Raw genomic sequence first — 25,446 nt, 5'->3', positions numbered from 1 at the left:
GAGGCCACTGTAAAAATTTAGCTTTGGTATTAGCAAATTAAAAAAGCACACTAATCTTATGTTTAAGTTAGCATTTAACTCCTGAAGGACAAAAAATTCCGGTAACATTAACCAGTAAGGCCAAAGAGCCTCACATAACAAGTAAATGTGCTGATTAAAAATGAAGGCTCTAAAAAGAGAAAATTATCTTTATAATATATATGGTCTTGTTTGCATAACACCTCTAGCTGGTGAAAAAAAAAAAAAAGGCAAGGCAACATTCAGAAACATTGAGAAGCTAGACCCTTCAACATAGGTAATGAAATACAGAGTTACTTTTGAGTACTTAGAGCAATAAAAGCACAAAATTTTAAAAAAATTAGCATAATGAACCTAACTCAAATTCTTTAAAAGAATCTTTTAAGATTGAAATGTAAATATTAAAGTGCCCTAGGAAAAAAAAAAACATCGAATTCAAACCTTGTAAAGCATAATGCAAAAGATAAATAGCCCATCGAGAAAAGTGTCATGGATGTACTACTAGCATGAGGAATTTCTAAAACTCAATCAGACTTTTTGTTCAAAATAAACAATAGCAGGTATTTAGTCAACAAATTATGCAAAGTAATCCACACAGAAGAGGGATAAAGTGAAGAAATAAGTTAACTGAACAGAAGTAATTCTATATAAATTTGAACTTGAAAGACAAAGGTTTTTTTTTTTTAAGTTTGAGAAATTAGACAGAGAAAAACAAAAACTTAGTTAAAAGTCAAATTTTCATGTTTTCAAATAAAGATTGAGTTACTGATTCCACTTTTGCAAATTTTCCTAAAAATCAGACCAATGCAAAAAGATTTAGACACAAAGATGGTTATTATAGCACTCTGCAATAGTAAAATTAGGGCGGAAAACTAATTAACTATGTTAATGAAATACCATACAGTCATTAAAATGAGTGAGTTAAGCTGAATATATGTGTCATGGAAACTAGTCTATACTATACTGATGAAAAAATTCCCAGTTACCAAAGAATACAGTGTATGATCTCATCTAAGTAAAAAATAAAAAATAAAAATTAAATAAACACACATTTTTATGTGCTATGTGAGTACATGCATGAATACACATGTGTAAAATCTGGAAAGGTACATACCAAACTATTATCAGCTATTATCTCTGGTGGGAGGATGGATGAAAAGATTGGCAGAAAAAAAATGAATACCTTCTTCACTTTTATACTATTTGACATCTTAGAAAAGCATGTATTACTTTTAAGATCAAGAATAGTAAAAAAAAATTGTTTTGAAAAAAATCTAAAACTAAAAAAAACCTATGAAAGTCCAAAGAAAAATCTGACAATATTTGATATAGCTTTATGAACTTCAGTTTTTCCAGTAAGCAGAAGTATTAACATCTAGGAACAACTGCAGCTGATAAATTGGTCACAGATTGTAAAATAAATAGACCTTGCGAAGAAACTAATTTTGTTATTTTGAGCTTATTCCCTAACTTATTTTCATCTGACTTCAAGAAGCCATTAGTTTTATCAATATTTTACCATCATTTATTATTAATTAAATATTTAGAAAGGTATGACAATTTGTAAGTACACTGTTCTATTTACATTAGGTATTTGAGGGCGTATGTATATCATGATGGTATTTAAAAAGCAAAGAGAACGAGTGCCTTGTTAAATAAAATAAATCTGTCTTTAAAAAAAAAAGACTGCAGTGATAGGAAACCAGGGGAGAGGGAAAATTAGGGAGGAAAAGGAGTATTTTTACTTATATATCTACTCAATAGTTTTATGGAAGTTACTATAAAGTACTTATAAATTGTGAAAATATGCACAGATTTCCGATCAGTGCCTTTAGCTGAGCCCATACATTCCAGGCACATTACACGGAGGCCCAGCCCAGCCTCACTACAATCTCCACTTCTTGTAGCTGTCCATCCACTGCAGCATAATCCCAGCTGCCAATCTGAAAGAAACCAGCTAGTCAGAGCAGACACAACCAACAGAAACAAATGTCACTCAATAATGTTCAGCGGCACTGTGTTCATGGATAATTTCAAACAGTATCTCTGTCTAGAACATTGATGTGCTCATTCAAAACACCTCCATCTCTAGCTACTGGAAACGAGCAGATAAAGCAGCCTGCCTAGAAAAATAAGTGGAATGTTGCTTCAAAGACATGGCCAATACTAAGGGGCAAACACAGTGGAAACATAGTAAAAAGTTCGTAAAGGAAAAAAAAAAACAAAACAAAACAGCAGGACAGTTAATTTATTGCATTCAGAAGGTTAAAATTATTTCTCAAAACCAGACAGATGTGTTTAAACTATGTCATGGTCATTCATTTGTTAAGGATCACTTAGTCTATTTTTCTCAATAATATTTGTGAGCATCCACTGTGTAAGAATGCTGAAATGAGGTACACTGAGGAATTCTTGACTCAAAGAACTTGGAGCCTGAAAGACAATACACATACACATACACATACACATACACATACACATACACACAACACACAAACACACCCCGCCAGTTACACAGTACAGGCCGGGACAGAGAGAGGGAAGGCAACAAGTTTCCTGCTATAACGTAGTTACATCATACTCAACATTGAGAAAATTTGCTCTTAAGTATTTCCTGAGTACTGTGCTAATGGAATCTCAGTTGCTTCTTTGTACCAATAACGAAGACTAAGAATAGAGATTCTAAGTAAACTCCCTCATCTTTGTTAGAAATAGAGCAACATTGCTATTCTGAACATTAAGAAATCTGTCACACTTGAAAATAATCTTACATAGATTTTCAAATCTATGTAATCTTTAATCTTAATTTTTCTAGAAACTTGCATTTAGTTTAAAATTTCAAGAACAAAATTCAGTCACTTGATTTATGAGTAATTTTTACACTTTCAATTTAAAATGAAGACGGTGCCTGAAAAGAGCAGAGGTTTATGACGAAAGGCATTGGCATAATAGAACGGGTCAGGATTTCTTGGGGAGCAGATAGGGAGGAAGTCATAAAAAAAAATATTAACGCTTTGTTTTATCTCCTTGGATGTATAATTTAGCTCCACCTATTTAACTAGTAAGTCTGCAATAGGCCTAATCACTAGCAAAATACAGAGATTAGCTTTTCTGGCAACTTCGATGTTTATTTAATCGACTAAGGGAAAACTGTGATTGTGGTTTTAATACACAAGAAAGTCTGGCGTAATTTCAAGGTATTTTTTATGTAGGTTTTCAATTAAAACTTGACTAATCCTTACCGTTTATTTGGCTTTTCACTGTACAGCTCCTGCCCTGCACTGTGTCAAGCATGTCATCTGTGTAACACAATTCTGGCCAGAGATGCTTCGGGATTATTTTTTTAACACTCTGAATTGTGGCTGCGTGAAGTCTTAACTTCCCGCATTCAATACTTCTAACTTACTCTACTGCTACAACCATCGTAACCGCGTTGTCCTGTTGTCCTACTTCCAAATCTCACGGCAGCCACAGCAAAGATTCCTGCCCCACCTGCTTACAACAGGCTTACAGACCATTCCTCTAACTATTTAACAAATGTTAACAATGCTATAAATACCAATTGTGTTTATGCTTTCTGAAAGATTCACTGCAGCCAGTGTTCTGCAGTAGTGTTAGGGCTGAAATAAGCTGTTGACTCCCACCATGAAAGTGATTGAATTCTAAGCCAAAAATGCCTTCTCTCGGATAAGATATCTGATTTGCTACTGCTGTCATGAAACTGGGGTCATGTAAACTTAAACACTGCTGCTGCTTCTTTTGGAAAACAGACCTTCTCAGAGTGATTATGTGTTACTAACACGGCATTTGAAAGGATAAATTTGGGAGAGGGAAAACCAACCACTGACACTAAACAACTTTGGGAAAACTTTTCAGGTTTTACTTTCACGCTATGAGACCCACTGTATATAATTCTTTAAATAGAGCAACAAGGTGGCTCTCCTTTAACTTTTCCCTACCCATTTACGTTAACAGAGCTGAGTTCCATTTTCATTAGGAAATTAATAACTTTAATTTCTGAACTGACATAGACATAAAATAACATTGCATTTGCTTGAAAAGGAGAAAATGATGCTTCCTGAGGAAACGTGGTGAGGACTTAAGGTAAGGTGCAAGATGAAAATGCAGAGATGACAAGGTTCATATTTATGCTGCCCCTAAGCAAAACCTACCTGTGCAGTCTATCTTTTGGCCTTTGAATCTCCACCTTTTCTTCCTAGCTCCGGCACACCCCAGGGTTGGCCCCCGCTGCCCCTACACAAAGGCTGCTCGGACCCTGTTGTGTCTGTACTTTTCCTTTTGTCAAAATCTACGATCAAGTCCTATGCACAGAGCTGAATGACTGGAAAAAATTGTTTCCCTGCCAAAAACCTGTGACTAAGTAAATTATCTATAATGGTGCAGTTTCAGGCATTAGTAAAAGGCAATGAATTGTGTGGCAGAGGCTTTTTTCTGTAAATATCAAAGCACAGCATATAGAAACTATTATCACTGACTTCAGCACGTGACTCTAGCCTTAGCGAACAAAGACCAAACTTGGGGATAGAAGCTTTCTACTCTCTTACTTTATACTTTCATATTCTTTGAAATTTTATAGTTAACACACATTTTTCTGATAAATAAGTTGTTAAATCTCTTTATATAGCCATTTAAATATATATACATATACACACAGTTTAGTAGTGAACCCAGAAATCTAGAATTCATGAATCTTAGGCCAAAAGCCTTCTTGATTTTAGAAAATGATGGTAAGAGCTACAATTAACAGTGGTGTAGCTAAGATATTTTCCCTAGGAGTTGAAGTGATCCTTTTGGTCCTCCTCAAATATGATGGCAAAAATGAAGAAATAAATTTAAATGGCTAAAAAGTATGAAAAAGAATCCTAGTTCAGTGAGTTAAATAACACACTACGAGCTCAGAGGTCCTAATTTCTGAGTGAGACAAAAGTTAAGAAATTACAAATTCCCTCACCTTTATCAAAGTTATCAAATGAAGATCATTATACAAAGTCAGTATCCAAGCAACATTAAACACGGCCAAGCCCAAGAAGTAATCACAAAAGACCTCCAAACAGCCAAAAGCAAAGTCAGCATCATGATGCTCATGCTAACTGCATCATTTGTTTGGATTTTCAGAAAGAGAAAGAGCTATGGGTTGGCTTTTTTCTCTTGATTTAAAAGAGAAATACTTTTCAGAACATAGAAAGTACCAAATGAAAGAATTCCGTAATCTCACTGACCAAAGATAATAACTATAACAATGACTATCTTTGGTTAGATGACCATATAAACACCTTGGGGTCTATAATTTCAGAAATTTCCTAAGCATATACACACATCATAAAATTTGTATTTTCTATGTTTCATAACATGTTTTTCAATGTAATATGGTAAAATACTCTTCCATAGCAATACATATAGACCTATATAGCAATATTTTTTATTCCACTTTATGGATTCACCAATATTTTTTTTACTGGTTCTCTACTGTTAAGACATTTATGTGGTTTTTGTTTCTTTGTGGTTTTTTTTTTTTTTTTTTTTTGCTATGGTGAACAACTATACACCTGAACTTTTTTTTTTTTATATACCTGTTCAATTATTCCTTTTGGCTAAAGCTCTAAGTAAAGAGTAGATAAGTATTTTAAAAACTGATACAGATTGCTATAAAGATTCAACCTATTTTCATCGTCACCAAATATATGACAGTGTCTGTTTTTTAACTGATATTAGGAATTTTCAGTTATTTTTTATCTTAGAAAATTTAATAGGCAAAAATGTGTTAGATTTTAAATTGAATTACACTGATTACTAGTGAGGCTTCCTTCGTGGCTTGTATTTCATCTTTTGTGAATTATCTGTTCCTGAACTTATTATTATTGCTTTTTTTTTTTGGATCTACAAAAACTTGTTTTTATGTAGACAAATACATAAATTTCCTTAATGACTGTTTTGATATTGACTTACAAAACGGGCCTTCTCCATTCCAAGATTATAAAACTATCCACCTATAGTATCTTCTAAGTTCCGTAGTTGTACTCTTTATATTTACAATATAATCTTTATTCCAAATAAATACATTATTTCGTCCATAAATTTTTTCACTTTAAGATGTGAAACAGGGATTTAAATTAATTTGTTGTACACAATTAGCTGGCTGTCCCAACATCACACTGAATAAGACAGCCTTTCCCTGGTGATTTTAAATACCACCTTTATCATATATTCTTACGTGTAATATTGCTATTTCTGGAAGCTCTATTCTGTTCCATTGAACCTTAGTTCCTTCACCAGAACATAGTGTTTTGTTTTGTTTTGTTTTCACTGAAGTACAGTTAGGTACAATGTGTCAATCTCTAGTACACAGCACAATGTCCCAGCCATGCACGCACACACACATATTTGCCTTCATATTCCCTTCCACTACAAGATATTGAATATAATCCCCTGTGCTATACAGAAGGAGCATATTTTTTTAAATCTATTTTTTATATACAGTGGCCAACACCTGCAAATCTCAAACTCTCAAGTTTATCCCTTCCCACCCCCTAGAACACAGTGTTTTGATTACTGTGGTTTATGGTTTTGTATCTGGTGAAGTAATCAAAACCTACTGACTAAATTTAATTCTATCGAATCTGGTTACTTGGCTTCTCAGACTGTAACATGCAAGAAGTCGCTAACTGTACGGTATGGGAAGGATGCCCCTTCCAAGGCTGATATACTGACACAGCAGCAAGAAGTGGGAACTGATAGTTTTAGAAGGGAAACAGGAAAAATATAAAAAGAGAGCATAACAACTGAGGAAGAACAGAAGTATGGAATCCTTTAGATTAAGGTCAAACATAGCACAGAACAGTAACTAATATTAATAATAAAAACTCACAGTCACCTCCTTACTTGTCATTACTCACTCACTACCTCACCGTAAAATGGCCTCCACTCCTAAAAACTGGAGCACCCACTGTTTTTCAGGTACACAGAGAACATTTATGAAAACAGACCATGCCCAAGAGGAGTCCCGTCTCAAAAGATTTCCAAGAATCTGTATCACATATATCACAGTCTTTTGCTTTAAATTAAAATGAGTAACAAAAAGATACTGGATTGGATGTATGAAGGGAAGCCCCTGCTGAAGACATAATCTTCCAGCTGAGGCATAAATGACAAGGAACCAGCACGTGAAAATCTGGAACGGTCGGAGAAAATGGCTCTCATAAGGTGTGAATTCAGCGACAACCTTTGCATGATCAGGAACAGAAAGAAGGTCAGTGCCACAGGACACACGAATGAGAACCAGAATAGGCTGGCATGAGATCAGAGAGGCAGGCAGGGGCCAGGTCGCGGGGGGCAGGCAGGATGTTATTCTCTGTTTAATGTGAAATTTGGAAGTTTAAGTAGAGGAGGGACACGATCTCATTTACAGTTTTAAAATGTCACTTTGGCAGCTCTGCGGAAAGTGGATTGTAGATGGTTAAGGGTAGGAAAGGGTGACCAGGTCTAATGCTAGCCTGGCTTAGACTAATGACAGACAGACACGAATGGTTTCCAAATGTGCTTGGGAGACACCATCAACCTAGTGGCTCTTCATCACCAACTTCTTACAGCGCCCCCTGCCACTGCCCCTGCATGTTAATTTCCAGTTGTGGAGTCACTCTATGCTTTTTTCCCATATGAGTGCTCTCTGCTTTGAGTTCCCCTACCATTTCTACTGCTTCACCTACTTCACGCCTCATTTCTTAAGGATTATGTTCAGGCAGTTATCACTGCCTTCACCTGGGTTGGCTGTTTCTCCTTTGTGCTCTGATGTGTAGTATACTTAACATCTCACTCAAAAAACATCACTGTACATACAGTTTTTTAAACACTTATTTCTGACCTACTGAAACTCCATCAATGAACTGTTCTATACTAAGCGCTAGCTAACTGGGCTCTCAAGTTTCAGACAGAGCATTTACCATTTATTTAATAATTGATAGGTGAATTCTGGATATAAGAAAGGATACAGAAATGTTCTAGAAATCATGCCTGTCAAGACAATAACATTCTAAATATATTAAAGAAATTATTTAAGGAAAATACTTATTTTACATTTTTTAGGAAAAGAGATTATTTTGTAAAGGGAATGAATATTCAATTCATCATGTATTTATTTTGTGAATTTGGATTTTAGGTTTTTTATCTTAATAAAAATATTTATTCTTACTCATAACCTGACTCTGAATTCAATAATCCTTATTTTTTTCTTTTTTGTTTGTGTGTGTGTGGGGGGATTAGGTTTCTTCATGTATTTTTTAATTAATTTTTAATTTTATTTATTTTTTAGTGGATGTACTGGGGATTGAATCCAGGACCTTGTGCATGCTAAGTACGCACTCTACCGCTAAGCTATACTCTCCCTAATTTTTCTCTTTTTAAACGTCTTCTTTCTTGGTTTTTAGTTCTTTAAATGGTGGTAGAAGGAAGAAAGGTGAATGAGTGAAACCAAATTCAGCAGAATTAACAACCAGAAAATAACCAATTTTTATTCATTTGTACCTTTTTTATAAAAGAACATATGTAATGCTAGGAAAACAGAGTAGATTAAAAATGCTAAAGGGAGAGAAAAAGGGAAAAAAAAGGTACCCCCAAGAATAGAGAAATAAAGAAGAGTAAAGAGGCCTGTTAGAATTAACAGCTAAAGACAGAAATACATCCTCTAGTCGGAGGTCACAGATATTGGGGAAAAAAAATGTATATTTTCATGAAAAAGAATTCTTTCCAGTGTGTGATATATGCAAATACAGGACATAGCTGTATATTGATAACCCAGCTGTTTTCTAAAAATTAAAAACAACATAAAAGCTTAATGTGCCGCAGGCTGTTTCTCTGATTACTTTTCCTCTTCTTATGGTTATTATTTCTATCGTTTAGTGCTTTTTTTATAGAGAGATTATTTTTATGATCACTTACTCTACCATATGTATTAACCGTTCACTCCAGAATAAAACTTTCTCAAGAGGAACAGAGCTTTTCTCAAGCAGTAGGTGACTGCATGACTTGTATGTAGACAGCTTGCCTCTGGGTGTGACTGGGTGAACATCTGAGTGTTCCAAACTGAACTAAATAGACAATAGACAGTAAAAGCAAAACTACAGCTACTGAAGAGAAAGAAGTCTAGTCTAGTCTGCTTTTAAAACTAGAGAGGCACAAATCTATCCTGGTTCTGCTATTGTGATTTTGCAGGGATAATGTTTTAATATAAGCCAAGTGCATGTACAAATTTACTAATAATAGAGATGTTTAAGCCTCTTAGAGGAACAAGATTCTGAAGAAAAGATGGTGTAGCCTGGAGACGGGGTGAGAAATAAACCAGAAGATGGTCCTGCTCCTGAGTCTCTCTGTATCCCCTAACTCAGCCTTATTATCTTCATAATACTTATCACTAACTGAAGTTAGTTTTCATTGTTTATTTTCTGTGCACCCCATTAGAATGTGAGCTCCAAGAGGGAAGGGGCTTTCTTTGTCTGACCTTCTTGTTCATCTCTGTATTTTTGGCTCCATGAACAAAATGATTATTTGCTAAATAAATGAATGAAAGAAGAAACTCTCCCAATTTATCAGCCCCCTTCTCATTTAGCCAAACCAGCCTAGACCATCATGTCAACAATATTCCTTTAACAATGTCATCAACCACCCTTCCACTCTCAACCCCTTTTCAGAGATTCCACCATTCTCCCATGGCCAAACGTCAACTCTCTCTCCCCATACACAATTAGACAGACAGACAGGCAGCACACATACGCACACACACCCCTTTTTCTAAACCTATTCTCTGCTGTTGAGAACAGAGAAAAACAACATGGAAAGGAAAAAATAATTTATATATTAATGAGCATCTATTAAGCACCTATCACTATGTTAGGCATTTCCATAAATATTATCCCACTCTTGGTCCAAACCCTCATGATCTTGTTGCCTTTCTACCTCATCCCTGCTCATTTACTTAGTCCCCAGGCTAACCTTCTCCCCTCCAACCACAGACAAGGCAGTATTGTTCCCTGCTGTCCTGTGCTCATCACTGTATGTGTTCTGGACTTCATTCCCTTTCTTTTCCTCCTGGAGCTTAATAGTATATTAAATGCTTTCTTTCCTGTATGTTTGACATGCTTCTCTCTCTTTGGATCTGTCCAATTAACACAGATACATGGTCAATTATCTACCCATTAAAAAAAATTTCTCTGTTAGAGTTCTGGTAATGGGTACGGGGTTTCTTTTCATGGTGAATAAATCTTCTAAAATTAGCTTGTGGTGACGCTTGTAAATACACCCAAACTACTGTACTGTACACTTCGAGTGGGTGAATTCTATCCTATGCAAACTTTATCTTAATAAAGCAGTTAAAAGTTCTCCCTCCAACTGTTTCCTTTCCTCACTGTGTTGACTTGCTTGCCTCGCAATCACAGCACAGTCCCCCACCGTCTAAGTGTCCTGCTCTAACACCACCAGTGACTCTTAGAATAATCCAGTGAGTACTTTTCAGCTCTTATTTGTTCAGCCGTCTTTCAGACAGGCTCTAAAACACATATGTGGTGATGTCACCGACCTCCGGCCTTCAATTCACTATCTTATAATGCAGTTAAACTGACTTTTTATGGCCTTGAAGGCCCTGTATGGTCTGGCTCCTGTCTGTCTCTCTCACCTTATCACCTTCGGTTCACGCCACATACGTATTCTCCAGCCATGATCTCTTTCACTCTGTGCAGGGGGCTTCTACGATTTCTTCTGAGTAGCTGTCCTCTGCTCACGACTCTACCCAGTGTTCTTATTCATCCTTCAATCTACAGCTCGAGCCTCTCATTTCGCAGAAAACATGCCTGGTCTCAGGCAGGCTGGGTTTAGTGTCTACCCTCTACACTTACGCATATATACCAGGTCCTTATCTCTATAGTGAATTTATCACAGGATTATAACTGTTTACTTATCCATATTTCCCTCCTAGACAATGAACTCTAGCTGACAAGGGCAGGGACTTGCCTTTCAACTCTTTAGCCTTATTACATAAGTTAGGTTTAGTACAAGGTTGTTGAGAAAAACAAAATTAATGACTTACTCTTGTCTTCTGTTTTCTCCTTGCCTCACTTTACAATGAACTCTGCACATGTCCTCCAGGGAACAGTCTCAAATTACTTCTCTAGTGTCAACATTTTATGATTCTTTCTATGGTGCAATCGGTAATTTACATTCTTGTTTACAGTTATGTTTTCTAACCCAAACCAAAGGTTTAACACTGAACAACGTAAAGGAAAGAAGTAACACCGGCTGGGAACTTAGGATGGGACAGGTACCATACCAGGCCTTTTCATGTATTACACCTCATCTGACTCTCCATAAGGTGGGCATTATCGTACCAATTCCACATACAAGGAAACAGAGTCTCCGGAAGATCCCAGTCACACAACTAGTAGGCACTGGGGCCAGGAATCAAGTCCACATTTACATACTTGTTCATTTATTCTACAACATCACACTGCATGGTGTCACAAGATTTGGCACTATAATATGGCATGGCTGTAATAAAAGGTCACATCACATTCAGAAAGCACTGTGAATTAACCGTGTATATTTATACAAATAATGCTAATTAATGAAGTGATATATTGTTTCACGAACATGGAGTACCTACCATACTTAGAACATAAGGCTGTGTTTTTGGAGTGAATGCTGAATCTAGCATATTATACATGTTTACATAATGTATAATATAAAAATAAATTAGGGTATGATGAGTGGAAAACTCTCCAGTTAAAGTTTAATTTGTTAATAATTAACTACTTGGAGTTGTGGGGAAGAAAAGGAAGTCAAAGAAACTTAAAGCAAAAGTTTTAAACAGTCTTTAGCAAATGCTGATCATGAAAAATAAATACTGAAAACGTATTTGGTATGGCAGGTCCTCAGAAAGTTAAACATAGAATTACCATATAACCCAGCAATTCTACTTCTGAGTACATACCCCAAAGAGCTGAAAGCAGGGACTTGAACAGGTATTTATATACTCATGTTCATAGCAGCATTATTCACAATAGCTAAAAGGTAGAAACAACCCCAAATGTCCACTGACAGATAAGTGGATAAACAAAATGTGGTGTATACGTCCAATGGAATATTAATCAGCCTTAAAAGGGGGGGGGGGCAGAATTCTGACCCAATCTACAATATAGATGAACTTTAATAAAATAAGCCAGACACAAAAGGACAAATATTGTATAATTCCACTGATCTGAGATACCTAGAATAGTCAAAGTCCCAGAAACATAAAGTAGAATGGTGGCTGCCAAGGCCTGAGGGCAGAAGGGAAGGAGGAGTCACCGTTTAACACATACAGAGTTTCAGTTTGGGAAGATGATTCTGGAGATGGATGGTGGTGATGGTTGCATAATAATGTGAATGTACTTAATACTACTGAATTATACACTCAAAATGGTTAAAATGGTAAATTTGATATTGATTTACCATAATAAAAACAGTATCTGAATTCATAACATGTTAGTTTAAGTGAAAGAAAAAATGTAATTTGGTTTAGACATGTATGTCAACTACATGTCTAATACCTAAATGGAGTATGCCCAATGTCAAATATTCTACCAAGTGAATTTAACATTTATTGCCCCATTGTCTGACCACATGCCCTGAATTTGGATTTCGAAAATTTGGTAACCAAAGATGTATGACAGTCTGCTAGCTTTCCCCTGTCCAATATGGCATCCACTAGCCATATGTGATTATTTAAATCTGAATTAACTAAAATTAAACATTCAGTTCCTCAGTCACACAAGCCACATTTCAAATGCACAACAGTCACATGTGACCAGTGGTTACCGTACTGAGCAGTGAAGGTATAATGAACATTTCCATCAGTACAGAAAGTTCTCCTGGACAGTGCTCTTATAGATTATACTGTAAATAGTACATGGTCAACTCCTTTGGTAAACCACTAATGTGTGTGAGAAACAGGGTGGGTCAATCCAGAATAAAAACAAAGAGCCAATTACACTCAGTGATCTGTGGAGGAAACAACCTGCTGATTGAATGTTTCACTTTTTAACTAGCAGAGCATCACAGAGAGAGCCATCCTTCATCCTGCAAATGCTGCATCGACTTGGACACACCAATAGACAAGTCTTTAAAAAAAAAAAATCAGATCCCACATTGGGAGAAATGGTATTAAGTACATTTTCAAAGCAATTCTATAGAACATCGTGGAATTTCAAAATTAAAACTACACAGATTTTATAGCAACATAAAATAATTCATGCTGGTATGTTAAGTAAAACACGACATGACAAAATCAAATCTATACTGATTTCAGTCATATAACAGCTAAGTAGACAAAAAAAGACCCCAAAGCAGGTGGTATATTTGAAGAATAACTATGGACATTTAGTAGACAAAGTACCACTATTCAAATATTGTTAAAACAATAAAAAGTAAAGTAAATGAGCCTATATGACTTTATTCTAACAATGAAATTATGCACTGTGTTGTAACGCCACTTGTATGTTTGCTCCAACCTCAATTTCACATACAGAACCCTATGTACATACATCTCATGCAGTCGGTTGTTGCTCTAATAAAATAAAATGCCCCCTGGAAGGAACATTTTCAAAGAACTGAAAAATTGGAAGAGTCTTTTGGGGTTTACCAGATCCAGCTCTAAAATAAACTGAATAATAGCAATTCAGAACCTGTACAATTTAAGATAAATGTGCTTCTAATGCATGGTGCTCTTGTTTGTGCCCTAACCTTCTTTATGGAGCACATGACCCAGGTGATAATATGTGCTGGCCCATATATTTAAATATGTACTTTCCTACACTGTCAACATGATCAGGTCATAAGTAGAATTATAAAGAAATACATCAAGTGCTGGTGAAAAATGAAAAACTTACTTCTATAAATAATGTTCCCTTGACAGTGATACACAACTTTCCCTATGAATCAAAGCGCCCTGGTTTCTTAGTTTTCTTCCAAAACTGGACGGCCATTTAAGGTGATACCTGTTCAATTCTACGATCTCTGTACATGATGTATGTTAGTTGGAGGATACATAATTAAATAAAGATACTAAAAAAAAAGCAAGGCTATAAACACACATTTTGGTAAATAATGTATTTGTCAAAACCATATTTTTGAGTGTTTTACTTAAGAAAATCAATGAAAAAGATAAAATGAGTCTCAGTAACAGCAAATCTGATGATGTAGGAAGCTCCAGGCTTCATTCTACTGATAACTTCTATATGGTTATACACGTACTTCTGCATTATATATAAATATGTGTTTTATCACATTTAAATAGAGTTATACTTATAACCTTAATTCTTTAATGAATTATTTTCCTAATTTTTTAAATTAGTGAGTAGCCTTCAAAGTCATAAAAATTGTACATATGATTATTGATCCCTTAATGGGTTCAAATTGAAAAAACTCTCATTTTATATTGAGTCAAACACTTTGTTGGAGGGAAGTTCTGGGTGCAAGTCTCAGCTAAGTCACAATCTTAAAGGTGACCCTGCTTAAGTCACTTCACTCATCTGGCCTCAGTTTCCTCATCAGTGAAATGAAAGTATGGGGAAGATGATATCTAATAGCTTCCAGTCTAAAGATACCTGTTAGAGCTGGTCAGGTAACTTACCTCTCTCAATACAGGATCAGTTATTGCATTCAGATTGACAGCTCCTTCGTAGGTCAGGTAATAAAACACATTGAGGGCTCGAACAGCCTCTGGGCCTTGCTGTTTATAGCCAAAAATGAGATCAATCCATTGGTGAAGCTGGCAGGAAACAAATTCACTCTCCAGGGCCTGAAAAAAGGGCATAGATCATATTATTATGCAGAAATTTATTTTTAAAAATATACAGAGGAATTCAGAACAAGCCGTAAAATTTAATACTAAATTTACTGTGAACAGACTTATTCTGATATCCTATTTTCCACCAGAATTCGTTCTCCTTTGTTTATATTCAGAGAATTTCCAGCACTTGTCACACTGAATTATAATAGACTGCTTACATTTCAGTATTTGCCTGTGTACCTTGGTCACATTTGTAACACAGGGCCTGACAGGTACTCAACTTGTGTTTCAAAGAGAGGTCATACCCTGTAAAGGCTACTTTGGGATAGCAAATATGAAAACATTAAACATGTACTATTCACTTGAAATATTTATATTTTTTCTAGAATTAAAACATTTTGTTGTCTCCTTCAATAACTATAACCAAATTATTTAGTTATTTCAACTGAGTTTTTAGGCCAATAAATTAGATCTTGGGAGGGATACTTTTAAATACTGAATTATTATTCTAATATTAATATTAATATCAAATCAGACCAAGTATTTGATTCTACCAACATAATAGTGTCCAATAAATAATAAATGAACATAATCAAGTGTTCAGTGGAAATGCTGGGTTCAAGGTCCACTTCCAATTCATTATTATATTCTGTTACAAGCAGTGTACCTAAAATACAGTAGGTATCAATAAATGTTTGCTAAACTTAACACAGTTAAAAATGCTAATAAAGATGTTTTATAACCAGAGACTTGATTTTTAGAAAAGTACTCATATCTATATTATTTAATATTGTTCAAAATTATTCCAACATAAAAGCCTAGCATTATAGACTACTCTATCAATAAATAATGTTACTCAAATCACAGAGTTCTCAAACTCAAACTCTGAAGCTTAACTGGAAGTGTACCAAGTTATATCAGGTAATGTATCTCACTGAAATTCTTATTTTTAGAGTCATAAGTGTCAAACTATGATGTATTTTTGGTGTGGCTTGTGGCTATGTTATCAATATTATAAAAAGAAATCTGTCGGTTCTAAAACAAAATTGACAAACTTCTATCGCAAGCAACCAGTAAGATATGAATAATCTTGCAACAAAAGACATTCCTATTAGTTCACAGATAAACATTTGTATAAATATGTGCTTTATTAAAATAAGTGCCTATGAATAAGTGAATTATTTATGGATAAATTAAAATAATATATTTCCTTTAGTAATATTTAACAAGGCTTCACAACGTATCACACACTATAAAGTATAGAAAAATTCTGCAAATAAAAGGCAAATCTCATATTCCAAAGTATACCTAAAAAAGCATTTTGCTAGTTTCAATTGTGAAAAGTTATTATTTTAAACATCTCTTATAAAACTCATTATATTTATAAATTTAGTAAATAGCTAAGAAAGCAGAAAACTGCTTCATATTTTATTTGAAATAAGAAGCGAAGGGCTTGTAATAGCTTTAAGTAAATTCCTATTTTAAGCACATAGATTTAAAATTGATCCCCAAATCCAGAAACTATTAACACAAGTTGCATACAAAAATGATACGTTTGTTTCATTAACTTAGGCCATGGTAGTGATGGGGGTGGGGGTGGGGGAGTAGAGGACATGTTTAAAGTGACACATAAAAACAGCAATTGTCTTAATTTGTGTGCAGTGCACTCTACACAAAAGCCCTAAATATGTTCAAATTAGAGCAAGCTGCTTGATTGTCACTGCAGTCTCATGTCACATTAATGCATGACAAACATTAAACCATACACTTAAATGGCAATTTATATCATTTAAATGTTTACTGCCAGACTAGCTCATCACTCATTTAAATGTGACTTTCTGACAGCTAATTTCAGTTAATTTTCTCCAATTCACTTAATTAGAACTTTCAATCAGGGAAGGACCTATACATATCTGTGAGCTTACATTCTTTTCAGTTGTTGTTCAAAATCTGACTTAATAAACTGCTGAAAAGCTCTACTATAATAGATTAGCGTGTAATATCTCCGAGTCTACAAAAATGTACAACTACATGAAGCAAACTCACAGTATGTACTCTAAGAAAGAACCTACACTTATTTATGTAAATAATACTCTCGCCAGTAGTTTAAATAAAAAACGTTTAGTTCATATACACACACTATTGAAACGATAAAAAGAAACCCTGCATCCAAGCTAATTAAAAATTAATGATTTCAAAATTGTTTAATAAGATAAAACAGTCAGGAGTCTCCTGAGTGTCCGTGGTGTTGTGATTTGAGACTATAAAATTCTAGAAGGCTCAGCAAATGACGAAGTACAAACGAATTTTCTCAATATTAAAGCTCTAAAAACTAGGGCAATTTTATTTTATGTTCATCAAACAAAGACTTGTGAGTCTTCCTAATGCTGATTACTTCTTTATGCACATTCAAAATGGTGAAGTTGGTGAGATTTAGATGCTTTCCATCTTGACACCACACCAGAATGTTAAGTAAAAAGGCTGAAATGAAATACATTGTAGGCTCACATCATGTCACTAACACACATGCAGAAATGTCCACAGTGCCATGGGGAGGCCTCCCCTTACACTGTTACACTGGTTGACCAGTAATTCATCAAAATCTTGGCAAAATCTCTTCCAGAGGTTGATAAACACGTTTACTTTCACAAATAAACTTTAAATAAAAATTTAAAAACTAAACTAAAAACCTCAGTGGCCTTCAAGCATTTCTTGAGATATATATTAAAAAGGGACAGGCAAGAACAACTGCTATGGATACATGGGAATTCCAAAAAGTTGAAAAATCATTTCAGCACAAAGTCAGTTCAGGGCTTTAACATCCTTTTGATACCAGTGAATGGCAACTATCTAACCCAAAGTATACAATAAGAAACAAATGCACTTACTAAAAGACGAAGGAAGAGGGAAGGGCAAGCAGGAGGAAATTATTGAGGGTAAAAAAAAAAACCCACAAATAACTCAAAATGGAATACCTTGGGAATACCTTTTATAACTGCCGTTTTTGAGATTCAAAAACATAAATCATAAAACTTCCATTAATTTTTAAAAAATTCTCCTTCCTTGTAATAAGATTAAAAAAATACTCTTTACATAAATACTTATTTATATGCACATTTTTAGCCGCAAAAAAATTAAAACATGCCAGCAGAATGCTAAGCATCTGAGATTTTTCAAAGCCTTTAGGAAAAATCCTCATTAAGACTGGAGTTAAATACGGTTTGCAGCTAGGGGACAGGAACATTCTTCCTGGGCTGCTCTCAAACCTAACCAATCAATTATTAGTACTCCCCTAGCAGGCTAGATACATCATTTACATCCAATGTGTGCTCTGAGTAAAATTTGTAAAAAAGAAAATCCACTAAAATGTCGAACACAATACAATAATATTCAACTCATCTGAGTTATTATAAAATAAATCAGTCACTAACATTCAATTGTTAAGCACCAAATAAGACTATGAAAAGCCTATCCTATGAAGCCTCACACATATTGTCAGTCCAATCCAGGGGGACTCATATTAGTCTTGACAAACTGTCTTGGGGCTGATATCTGTTTTTTTAATGAGATCTATTAAGCAGAGACTAAAACACTTGAGATATGCTAAAAAGTACAGTATACAGATGTCAAATACACACCCTTATTAGTAACTTTCATTTGTTTGGTCCAAATGCAGAACATCAACAAATTAAAGCTTTAATACTATAAAGACAATAGTAAATTATTCATAAATAACTCATTTGTGTAACCCTGTGTCAGAAATAATTATAACATATATGAATGGGTGTCTAACAATAAATCTCAGTAAAAGATCGTAATATATGTTTTCCCGAAACTAACCCATTAAGGAAATGAATTATTTATTGATAAAAAAAGTTATATGAAATTATTCTTATTTCTTATAGAAGTCAAATAAAAACATAACTTATGCAGAAATAATTTGCTTTTTCCAAGAAATTCTAAGCTATTTGAGAATAAAAATTCTACAATATAAAGTATTAATCATGTGTTTAGCTAATCTATGAATACTTTAGAAATACTCCAGCAGTTTCCTTTTACTTTCAAAAAATCAAATTTTCTCTAATGTAAAAATTATGTAAAATCAAGAAAACCAACTTCAACTAAAAAAGAAATTAGATAATTGCTTATTTCAAGAGCAAAAAACTTTAATTGTATTATTTGTACTTCTTATACTTCTAATTCCCAGGATAATGCTAATACTCAGTTACATTTTTGCTAATTCTTCTCATACTATGCCATATATAAAAAAGCAACTAAATAAAAGCTACTGGTTTCTATAGGATAAATTATTTTTATAAAAAAATCAAATAATAAGATAAAATATTATTTACAAACTTTTAACTATAGAAATAATTGTGTAACCAGAAGGAATTAGGCGTGTGTACCCCAAATACACATTTCTGCACTCCTACACCAATACTTCTGTCCCCAGGCTTTGAGAAGGCCCAATTCAGTACCAGGATACAAAATGCTACAGCTGTACATTCCAGACAGAAATAAAAATTACTGACTCATTCTCTGATTTGATATACAGTTCAAGATGTATTTGATCATATTTTAATGGAAGAAAGTATGAAAATTAGTTTCATAACTTTTTAATTGTACCTATAATTTAGAGTCAATTCTTCTAAATGTAGATAGTAAAAAGTTTCAAAGGAGTTACTGTTTGGATTGGCAAAAATGTAATATACAATATCATGGACTTGGAATTTTAAGTATTTTTCATTTTAAATATATGTAATACAGCCTTCTTATACACACACACACACACACACACACACACACACACACACACACAAATGGATTTAAAATGAACTGGTCTGTTATGTTTGCATGTGCTGGATTTCAAACACTAGTGGTAATGTTTCCTTAACATTGATATATGACCTTTGTAATTTACATTGAAGAAAGCTGTTTTTTTCAGCCTAATTAGAACTGTTTCAAATTTTCCTGCTAAATATATGATATAAAGTCCTTTCAACTTTTTTATTCTAGAGTTTCTTTCCATGTCAACTTTGTTCCAATCAAAATATGCTTTGAATTAAATGATTTTGATTGAATATGTGGATCACATTTCACTTCTAAGATTTAAAGTCCAAAAAGGAAAAGTTTAGCCTGTTCAAACAAAGCAAGAGCAGCCACTTTGCGGAAAGCTATTCACATTTAAGAAGACTGACAAATTGTTTGTGTGCACCATTAGGTCTAGTTTCTGCAATAGTTGCCAGATTTCCTGTCCCCTAATAAGATACATTAACTCCTTAAATGCTGGCTCTGAATTTCTGATGAATCTGAGTAACTTTAGCGAATTTTTTATTTACCTATAATTTCCATTTTTGAAATAAATTGAAAAAAATAGAAAAGAAAATCTGCCGTTAATATCAAAATTTTTCAAGAAACAAATGTCTCAGAAAAATCACCATTTTTTTCGTATTGGACAGACACAGATTCAGAATGTGAATGTGCTTTCCAAGTGGGATTTTTCCAGAAGTGACAAATCCACATTAATCCTCATTTTTGAAAAAAAAAATGTATTAATTAACCTATTTAAGGATTACTTGCTCAGGTGAAGCAGAACAGTCAACTTACTGAAGTACTGGAGGAACTATAATCTACTAACATGAGCTTAACATTCTCCCATACTGATTACAAATACATCACAGTGCTTCAGAATTCAGATATTTACCTTAATAAAAATATTTAACAAAAATGTGAAACAAATTTTGTATTACTTACAAAGAAAAGTTTACTTTGGGGGCTTAAATATGTGTGAGGCTGTGACATTAAGAATAATGAGTCATATATGTTTTCAATAAAAGGGTGAGCAAATGGATAAATACATGGATATACAATAAAAGTTACTTCATTATAAAAAAAGAAGTTACGAATGCCAAAGGAGGGAAAGGAGGGTCAAGGATTTAGAGGAAAAAAATGAGGGATGCTGAGAGTAAAAATTATTTTTGATAGTTTTAAAAAATAAAAATTAGTCAACAACACATTGAAGTTCAGGCTGCAAGGCAGACAGAGAAATCACTGGGGTAGTTTGGTACTTCTAAACTGCCCTTGAACTGTTGGGCAGAAGAGAGATTCTGGAGCCACTAGCACACTGTTCATTTGTACGTTTATACCATTACTGAAGAAATGTGTGAGTTAGTATCGTACCTTGATATAACCATCAAACACTCGTGCATCTTTTGGCAGGAGAATCATTCTGTCTACGATTGTTATTGTGTAGTTTTAAATGGAGTAGTCAACCAGCTGTTATATATTTTACACACTGAAGGCCATGTTTCCTTTGAAATTCATAGTTTTAATCTCAACTGAAGTCTGTATTGCTGTGTGCCAAGATCAAAAGGATTAGGCAAACTTGTACAATTACCCTCCTTTTCAGAGAGATGATTTTTTTCTAGTATTTAAAACAGTCCTATATGCTGACATTTTATCCAACTATTTTCTTTAGAGCTACAGAACATTAAAACATTTAATTAACATTTCAACCTTAGGTCACTCTTAATCTAAAATCTAGGAATTCACAATATACAGATATGTTAAACTAGTCATGGTGTAACATACACAGGGAGAGGGAGCTTTTAAGAAAAATCTATTAATAAGGAACAATTGAAAGCAACTACATCAAAGGATAGATATATCCATCTATTTTACTATTTATTTGCATGTTGCATGCCCTCATTCAGAAAATATTTCACAGAGCTTACAATGAGGCATAGACATCAAGATAAAATCAATGTAACTTAAGAGAAGTAAGGCAATGCAGAAAGAAGGATAAGTAGTACATGAAAATCATGCCATGAAATTCTATAGACTTAGCGCTGTGCCATGCATTTGGCGCTAAGCTTTCTAGCAGGCAACATAAAGAAAGAAACACGAACACTTCCAAGAGTCAAGTGACTATAATGTAAAAACAAACCAGATGGCCTAGAAAAACACATTATTTCTATTCCTCAGATAAGAAATTCCTCCCCTGGCAATATGATGGAATCCAGGTATGTGTCTCTCAGAGGGACTGACTTAATCCTGGGATAGATTTAAAGTATAGACAAATGGAGAGACTACGTATTCTTCAGGCAATCCTGCACAAACATTATTTCTCTTAGGTGAGGCTCTGAATGTTAAATTCTACATTACACTCCATGACACGTACCTGGAATGCAGCCATTTTGTTTTGTCAGTAAATGCAGAGCCACATGGTTCAACAACAGCTAAACTGAGTCACAGGACTGATAATCTCTTAAAAATGTGAAGAGCAGAAGGAGGAAGACACAAACAAGGTTTCTACGGAAGGCAAGCCTGCCTTCACTTGGAAGGGATAGTGGCCTTCCCTAAGACAGCTTCAAGATTTTCCTCAGAAAGAAATTCTGGATAAACTTCCCCACACAGATGAATGGCCTCCAGTAAAAGCCTCCAAATGCCAACGGTGATGTCCAAATACTTGTAGATGTTAAAATATTTAAAACCACTGTATTAAATGTTCAACCCTTTAAAAAGAATTGGTCAAGTATTCCTAGAAAATTAATTTTGACTACTGTAAACTTCTGTTATGCTAAGATAAACTAGTTATAAAAATACATACTTTAGTAATTAAAATATGAATCTAAAATTCTTAATTATCTAGGTACAGGAAAAAAAGAATAGGTTTCCTCTTCAACAACCATAGAACAATGTATTAATCTGCTGTGAACTTCTGGAGGTTTTATTTTATAGATAGTTATTAAAAGAAGAAAAACAAAACCAAAAAAATTTAATCCCTTCCCATTTGCTTATCCACACAGATCTGATAAATACTAGCAGTCTCTTGCCTTTGAAGATGGCCAGACCAGAATCCCTACTTATTGCCAGATGTAGTTTAATCCCACAGGGACTCCAGATAAAAACAAGGGGCTGTCTTCATGGCACCAATGATTCCTTGGACTGCCTGCCGTAAACTTATATTGGCAAATCAAAATCCTTGGCAACACAGAACACTTATTATATCACCACTTCCAAGCATATCCAATAGAAAAAAAAACCTGAACTAAAGCATATGAATGCAAAAGTTGCTGAATATTTTTAGAGCACTGACAAGCTCAGCCAGAGAGCACATCTGCACTGACGTTGTGTGTGCAATTGTATACACGTGCATTACGTGAGGCTAAACATCTTTTTTCATTCTGTAACTTTCGATGAATATCAGCAGCTCTGTCATCCATTCAGTCAACAAACCTTTACTGGTTGCTTACCATAAACTCCGATCTATACTAGAGTCTAGGGGTAACGAGATGAGATATCCCTTTGGGGGAAGGTAGGGAGGCAAGAAGTCATCTCTATGACAATTACAACAGTTTACATGACAGGTACTGAGAGCCCCAGTCAAGAAAGTAACAGTGGGAGTGAAGAAGACGGGACAGATTTCACGAAGACTGAAGATAGTAGTTATCACTTTTACCACCAATTGATTACCAGCATGAGAGGGGAAGGAAAGGGAGTTCAGGATGGCACCCAGATTTCAAGTTTGGACCTTAACCATATCAGAGAAGGAACAATTTATATAGCAAAGGATTAATTCAATTTTGAACTGAGTATTAATATTTTGAACTTTCTTTTATAGGTTTGAATTTAACCCTAAGCCTTTTTTTTTTGGATCTAAGGCTGCTAATTATAACAGGAATTTATATACAATTTCAATATTAAAATGTGTTCATGTTCAATACTGGAATGTTCGAGCCAAAAAAATTCTGGGTAACAAAATAACCACCAAGACTTTATACCAGTGACTTCAATAAGAATACAAGGCAAGCCAGGTATGTAATTTAAAATGTTTTAGTAGCCATATTTAAAAAAACAGGTAAAATTAATTTTAATATAGTATATTTAGTCAAAATTATCATTTAAACATATCATAAATATAAACATTATTTCGTATTTAATCTTGGAAATTTGGTATACTTTTTACACTTACAACATACAGCACATCTCAATTCAGACTAGCCACATGTCAAGTGACCAGTAACCACACGTAACTAGTGGTTACAACATTGGGCAGTAAAGCTTTACTCAGTTCCAAATACTGAATCTGCATTCAGATTTTTGTAGCATTTTGATATAAGACAGAATTCAGGCTTTAACAATATTTAAGCTTCTTAACAAATAGATCTGCCTACTAAAAATAACGATAAACCTTACAAAGCACCTGCAGACTAGAAAATGACCTTTGATTCAGTTTTGAAGCTGTCATTACAATTCTCAGTGCCATGAAGAATGACTACGTCTTTGGACATGGCAGCAGAAATATAATACCTTCAACTTTGAAACAGACATAAGTGTTCTGCAATGTACATCCTTTAGTCATTTACCTGAAGAAATGTGGCAGCATTCAAAACACGTCACTGTGACTACTCTCTCTAACAATAAAGGTAAACAGCTGATTTTATCAGTCACGATGTTACCTATATACACTCCATCCTTTAAAGTCCTTGGTCAGAACTTTTTTGCATATTATCTACTCAGCTCTATCAGCTATGTACTTTAAGAACTAACACAGAGCCATAGACTACACTTGAGCACTGGGAACATAATGTTTGCGGAAGTGAGATATATGAAATTTGTAGACAATGTGGGTGCATTCATAAACCTCGTCAAAATCACTTCATTTTAGTAGCAGTGGAAACCAGCCTCTGTTTGCCCCACTCCTGGAAATCCCATAATCTCTATAAGAACAACCTATGAGTCTCTAAATCACAATAAATTGTAGGTATGATTCTTTCTGAATTATCAATGGAGTAATGACTGGTTAATAGAGTCAGTCTTGTTTAATTATTTTTATGTAGCCACGAGTACACAGGCAGTATGAGATCAACAGTCTAAACTCCTTGAAAGATTTAAGTGAATTTGTTATTTATGCTTCCTTATCTCACTTTCACTTCTTAACTAATCTCTTGTCTATTACAGGTCCACCACTGAAGACGCTTTTGCTGAGAACACCACCTCCAACTGTCGGAATCCAGTGGAAGCTTCTCCTTCCTCACGTGGCCTCTCTGCGTTAAGGCATGTATGTTTCTAACTCTATCTTCTCAAAGCTTCCATGATAACGTCCCTGTAGGTTTTCTTTTTACATTTCTGATCCTCCTCACTTTTTATAATGTAAGGTCTTTTTCCTCTGTTACATCTTCAGTGTTCCCTCTCCTCAAGATTCAGTCCCAGGCCCTTGTTTCTGATATAACTCATGCTAATGAGTCAGACTTCAACTACCTTGACCGGCTATTCTGACCATCTCCAGAGTTTCAAGTCCAAAACATCAACTGCCCATTAGGCTACTTCTTTTGCTGTGCCTCCGGTAACTCAAACCTAATGTATCAAAAAAAGAGAAAAAAAAAGGAATAGTTTTTCCTTTTAAACTTGCTTTCTTGCTTGCTTTTTTGATTATGGAAGCAGAACTTCATCCAGTCAGTCAAATTTGAAAGGTATCAGTCATCCTGACTTCCCCTTTTTCCTCTCCCTCCAAAACATTATCTAATCAGATAACTAGCCTCCAAAATATCTTACAAATTTGTTCTTTCTTTTCCTTCTGCTGTGACTGTCTTGGC

General features: G+C 34.5%; 1 protein-coding gene across 6 annotated transcripts in view; it reads right to left on the bottom strand.

The window, feature by feature from the left end:
- The window catches only part of LRBA (LPS responsive beige-like anchor protein), a 620,528-nt gene that overhangs the window by 57,062 nt on the left and 538,020 nt on the right, over window positions 1-25,446 (bottom strand). For all 6 annotated transcript variants that reach the window (XM_074377442.1, XM_074377438.1, XM_074377451.1 and 3 more), the window contains one exon: window positions 14,690-14,857. In XM_074377442.1, coding sequence (XP_074233543.1) covers window positions 14,690-14,857 — 168 coding nt within the window. The remainder of the gene's footprint in view (window positions 1-14,689; window positions 14,858-25,446) is intronic.

Source organism: Camelus bactrianus, chromosome 2 (genome assembly GCF_048773025.1).
Source record: "Camelus bactrianus isolate YW-2024 breed Bactrian camel chromosome 2, ASM4877302v1, whole genome shotgun sequence".
Taxonomy (NCBI): domain Eukaryota; kingdom Metazoa; phylum Chordata; class Mammalia; order Artiodactyla; family Camelidae; genus Camelus; species Camelus bactrianus.
This window is presented reverse-complemented; position numbering and strand designations above follow the sequence as displayed.